The sequence below is a fragment of the Epinephelus lanceolatus genome, chromosome 21 (genome assembly GCF_041903045.1).
Source record: "Epinephelus lanceolatus isolate andai-2023 chromosome 21, ASM4190304v1, whole genome shotgun sequence".
In the NCBI taxonomy this organism is placed as follows: Eukaryota; Metazoa; Chordata; class Actinopteri; order Perciformes; family Serranidae; genus Epinephelus; species Epinephelus lanceolatus.
In genome coordinates this window covers 5,512,311-5,518,310 of record NC_135754.1, presented here as the reverse complement: position 1 = coordinate 5,518,310, position 6,000 = coordinate 5,512,311, and the positions used below count along the sequence as shown (strand labels likewise).

Sequence of the window (6,000 nt, the reverse complement as noted above, 5' to 3'; positions counted from 1 at the left end):
GTCTGGGCTCGTGGCTGTGGACGGAGCACTGATGGGACGGGGAGCAGGGGGCGGAGCTTAGAGGAGGTGCTGCTTTCAAATCTTGCTAGCTCTCCAACATTACCAACTATAGCTTCAAGTGTCTGTATGAGACACACAACTGTCACCGAGATTAAATACGTTTTAACAAGTGGTTAATGCTGTCAAATGGTTGCTGTTAGGTTTAGGCAACAAAACTACTTGGTTAGACTTCGAAAAAACACAATGTTTCAAGTTAAAATAAGTATGTAACATAACATACATAGCCCACGTCATGTGAGTCATGTGAGTCACATAAGTATGTCACGTCCCTTTACAGCCACAGACTGTCCAGGAGCTCACTGATGCCCTGATCCAGGTCTGGGAGGAGATCCCCCAAAACGCCATCTACAGACTCATCAGGAGCATGCCCAGACATTGTTGGGAGTCTATACAGGCATGCCAGGACCCTACATACTACTGAGTCACATTATGAGTTGTTGTGATAAAATTAACACAAGTTGGCTCAGCCTCGATTTAAATTTTTTACTTTGATTTTCAGTGTGATTTGGAATCCAGCCCTCAGTGCATTGATGATTTTGTTTTCTACTGAGTCCTATTATGCCAATTTGTTCTCAACAAATTCTACAATGAACATCAGTAAAGATTTTCAACTTGAACAATTCATTCATCAAGATCTGATGTGTCATTTCAGTGTTCCCTTAATTCTTTTGAGCAGTGTATTTCTTTGAGACTGTGTTAAAGTTATGTAATGCCACATCAAAACAAGGTTGACCTTTGCTTTCACATGGGATCTACATAACTTGCGTAACAGTATGTTAAAAAAATGTTGACTTTTCGTCATTGGAGTTAGCTGAAGGTGCCTTTGCCCTCTGTATCGTAGGCTGGGGAGGTGTGATGAAGTGTCAGTATATGACGACCTGGGAATGAGAATGGACTGGATAAATACACCACCACACACTTCTAGTAGGTCATAAGTGATGAATGAGAGGGAATACCTTTGTATTAGTCTATACAATGTTTTTTTTTTAACAAAATCCTGCATAGTGCATCTTTAAGTTCAGCTTCATTAATCATGTTGCATGCTGATGTAGTATGTGTAACAAACATGTTAAATGTATGTTGAATAGAAAAGTAAATCAAAAGTGCGCTGTTTTAACACACAAGTCACATCTGAGTGCATATTAGTGCCTGGCTCCTTCAGTCAGTATGTTTTCATGACATTAGAGAAAATCGATTTATTGTGTTAGTTTGACTAAAACTGGACTTTCAAAAGTACATGTAAACATGTTAGTCGGACTGAAATCGTACTAAATTAAATTTCTCAAAGTCTGACTAACATACCTAGATAATGTGATGGGGAGTTGAATTACTCCTGCATGTATACCCCCAATCGGACCCAAACTGGCTCCACAGTTTCCATTCCGGGGCTTTGACCCATAAGCGCTGTTCCTGTAGTAGTTGAGGTTTGCCTTGCAGCCTTAAATTCTCCTGTGCTGCTTTCTCCATTATTTCCAAGCTACGTTCACAAAATCTCACTGCAAACAAGCTTTCACATCTGGTGGATCTGATTGCTTAACAGTTTGAAGTTACATTCCTTAATTATTTAAGCTACTGATGTGATTTATGACATGGGTTGTGTTGAACTGTGTTTTCCTTTTCTGTTGTGTTGAAAAATCTTAATCAGTAAGACATCTGTTTTTTATACATGTAGGCATACAGGCCGCACAGACAGAATGTTATTATTCCAGCGAATGTTGTTTCTGAGCTGTGGTGATCCCAGCAGCCCATGATTCCTGCTGCCTGGTGGCCCTTCAGCAGCACTCATCCATGTTTGTGTTGAATTCAGTTATCAGACAGGAGAGCAACATAAGGCCTCAAGCTGACAGAGCACGCAAAATGTATTCAAGTGGAAGAAATAAATCAACGAAACAAGACGTCCAGAGTAGGCTCAGCTGCACATACATCAATTCATTTTCCTCTTCTGTCCACTTCATATTTTTGTTTGTCTTTTGAATCACTGCTGGTGCCCAAAGTCAGGAAAACAAGCATTCCATGTCCACTAATTCAAATCTTCATGCCAAGCTTGGCTTTCTGTAGAAAAGAGATAGGATCATAGATGTTAAGTGCATTATCTTAAGTCTCTATCATCTGTCAATAAGCAGTGCAAAACTACAGAAACAAGAGTAGGGGATTTAAAATGGAGTTTTGTCTTCAACCTTAAGTAAGAAGGGTTAACATTTAGATAAACAGCAGTTTGATTAGTTGTTTTGTTCCTGACAGAGAGATAGCAGAACACATTTCAATTTTCAAACACTTAGATTAACACTGAAAGTTATGGGTTTGCTACCTTCAATACTGGCAGAAATTTCACATGATGTCTCATGATAGTGGCCAGCACTGACAGCCATCTTTCCCTAACATGCCATTTCTTGTTTTAACCCCTACGCCTTGTTTCCGAGTGCCCCTTTGACCATCAGAAGAGAGCAACAAGGGGTAATAGTTAAGATCTTTACCTATGGAATAGGACAACCCTTCAAGACCCTGGTACGCTGTCAGTAGTTGTCGATGACATTTACATAAACAGATGCGACTATCGCAATAATGGTAACATACTATCACAACCTCTGCCATTTATCTAATGGAGATAGAAAAGTCTGGATGCTCGGATTTTGTTCACAACTTTAGTTTCACGCTATCAATCGATCAAACAAGTCACGAAATAAAATAGAACTGTGCTTCTTTACCAGGCCACTAGTGCTGCTTGGTAGGCTAGCAACTCGTCCTACCCTGAGGGATGAGGGACTATCATACATAAATCAGCAATATCAACACAATGTTAGCTAGATGGCTTGCTTGTTACCTACCAAGACATCAGCATACTATAAGCGATTTTTTTGTCATAAAGAAATATACCGAAATACATTGAAAGGACATTAAATTAAGATAAGACAGTGGTATTGTAATTTTTAAATCTTGATTAACAATAAAAATATATTTGTGGGTGTCTTTTGTTGCTTGTGCAGCCATCTTGTATCCCAAGCAAGGATCAGGACTCCCTACCCCTAGATGTCAAAGTGCAAAATGGAGGGGTGAGGGCTAAGTGGTAGGGGCAAGGGGTGTATTGTTCAAGAGACAATGCATATGATAGTTGAGTTAATCATGTGACCTTTACCATCTCCCCTTTCTGTCACACACTAGTTGATTTGATTCAAAATTTCCAAATTGATTTATTCAGATGTTATAGAGTGTGATAAACCATTAATTACATTTATACTGCTTCTGATTAAGTGCAACAAATATTTCATAAAGCCTTACTGTCAATTGTACTTTGTATGTTGTGAGACAATAAATATATTTTTTGAGCTTTCTCCTTTAGTCTTAATAGAGTGATCAAAAAAGTATGGGTGAAAAGTGAACTTACGATGCCAGAGGCATGTTTGGGTTTGACGCTGTAGGAAGCCTTCTCCTTGGCCTGCCGGAAACACTCTTCTGCCGCTTTTAACCTGCAGAACACAAAATATTAATGCAATTAATGGTAATTCACCAATACCTCACCCTCTAAATGACCATGTGTATATCAATTACTCCCTGTGTTATGTTGACTTCACGAAGAACATCGTTTTTTCTCACATGCTTCCAGTAAATGAAGAATCCAAAAACAGAGTTCACTCTTGATGAATAAAAGTCATGGGTGACCACGTTGAATCACAACAAAACTTTATCCCAACATCTGTCTACAAAGTCTCAAACAAGTGGTACAGTATAATAAGTATAATAAGTCTTTTTTATGTTGTATGCATCTGCTGTATGTTCAGTACTTCCCAAACAGACAGCCCTTTCCAAAGGGAAACTGATGGGAAAGTGAAGTTTGAACTCTGCTGTCTTTAAAGCCAAACTCCATTGCCAAAATGGTAATGAACCCTGCTGAACCCGGGTGCTGCTGGTCTACCGTTAGCTTGATCAGTTAGTTTGTTTGTGTTATTGTGTGACTTTGGGGTTTTAAAGTAATTGATTGAGGTGACGGTAGACCAGCAGCTCATGTGCTCAGTGAGGTAAGATTACTGTTTTTGTCAATGGAGTCTGGCTTTGAAGAGAACATAGATAAGTTTCACTTTTAGTTCAGTTCCTCGTCAGAAAGGGCTGTCTGTTTGGAAAGTACTGAGCATATTACTGGATATATGAGAATTGGATTATGCTGCATGAGTTGCTTGAGAGTTTAAGACGTATGTTTTGATATAGTTTTGCTGTTAATAAATGTTGACCCCTATGACTTCAATTCATCAAGAATTTTCCCACTGTTTGGATTCTTCATTCACCGTTGAGACAAGTGAGAAAAGTTTTTTTTTAATTAAATGTAACACTGGGTAAGAAGTTAATATACAAATGGTACTTTGTGGGGTGAAGTATTTCTTCACCTCTATGACTACATTTGCAGTCAAGATTAATGTCATGGTGTGAATCCATTTGGCTCATCTTAATTTTGCATTAAAAGCAAGTTAAGTTTAGCTTTTCTAAAGTAGAAAGCTTAATATGTCTAAGATATACAACATATTTGATTTATATCTTGGTTTTAAAGAAAGAAAGATGGAAAAGAGCAGGTTTTAGAGCAGCATGTGTTAATGTACCTGTCCTTGAGAATGACTTTGTTCTCCTTCTTCCACTGGTCCTTGAAGTCAGAGGAGAACTCATGCCAGATGCTGAAGAAAGTGTGGGGTGAAGTCTCTTTCTCACCTGCCTTGGCCTTCACTGAGAATAACACTGTGAGCTCCAGGAACCTGACAGGACACAATCACAAGCTGACTTGACCTTTTTATCGATGAGTTGAGAGAAAATATGACACTAGAGATTAAAAAAACAAACCAAAAAAAAAAAACAAAACTGTGCAGACGCTCCAGCAACTGCACACTTTGAGTAACTGTGACAACCAGAGGACCTACAGGCATGAAAAACACTAGTGTCATTTCTGTCATGTTCCAACTTCACCTTCAGAGCACATTTTGGGGCTGAATTTACACTACATATTTGTTACTTACTGGAGCCTAAAAATTCTGCTCTATTTGGAAATTATTAAGATTAACCCCCTGAGAAGTATCATCTTCAATCAATTTTTAATCAATCAATTTTATTTATAAAGCCCAATATCACAAATCACAATTTGCCTCGCAGGGCTTTACAGCATACGACATCCCTCTGTCCTTTGGACCCTCGCAGCAGATTAGGAAAAACTCCCCCCATAAAAACCTTTAATGGGGGAAAAAATCTTGTTTTCAAGGGGGTCCTAGTAAAGGGGTGGAACTGATGGGGGGCAAGCAAGCAGCAACCACCACCAAAGATATGGTTCAAAAATATGCTAACAAAAGAGAGTGGATATCTACCAACAATAGTACTTCACCTAAGTACAATTCTGAGGTATCTGTATTTTCATTTGATGCAAAATTATACTTTTTATTACACTTTTTGGCTGGAGCCACTGGGTACTTTTGAAATTAAGATTTTACACAAACAAATATATGTTTAAAATGCAGAGATAAAGGTTCAAATTTATCAGGACACCCTACCCCTAGATATCAACTTTTAGGACTTGTGACCCCTAATAATAAATTAGTTGGTAACGAGTCCACCAAAGAGACATTTCCCCTCTAAACATATTTATCTTCAGTAATTCTTAAATTAAAGGCCTGGAGAGGTTAAAAAGTGGAATATTTCACAAAAAAGCAAAGACTGGAGAAAAGTCCAAAATCTGACAAGTATTAGAGCTTTTTTTTCTCTCTCCTCTCCCATGAATCAACTCATGAATGCTCAGATTTATCTTGTGACCCCTTGGAGGGGCCCGACCCCATTGGAAACTGCTGCACTGAACTACAGTATGAAACATAATTCAAAGTAGCTCTACAGTACCTTGACCTGCTTCAGCAGTAAAATAGTTCTTATGAATGATGCATCAGTGTTAACAAGTACTCTTTTTATGCTTTAAGTAAA

The 6,000-nt window shown here is 38.5% G+C and overlaps 1 protein-coding gene across 1 annotated transcript in view; it reads right to left on the bottom strand.

The window, feature by feature from the left end:
- Positions 1-539: 539 nt before the first annotated feature.
- fmn2b (formin 2b) overlaps positions 540-6,000 on the bottom strand; it is a 50,278-nt gene continuing 44,817 nt past the window's right edge. The window contains exons 18-20 of the mRNA XM_033611991.2: positions 4,647-4,796; positions 3,443-3,524; positions 540-2,112 (exon numbers count right to left, since the gene is read on the bottom strand). Coding sequence (XP_033467882.2) covers positions 2,086-2,112; positions 3,443-3,524; positions 4,647-4,796 — 259 coding nt within the window. The 3' untranslated portion in view covers positions 540-2,085. The remainder of the gene's footprint in view (positions 2,113-3,442; positions 3,525-4,646; positions 4,797-6,000) is intronic.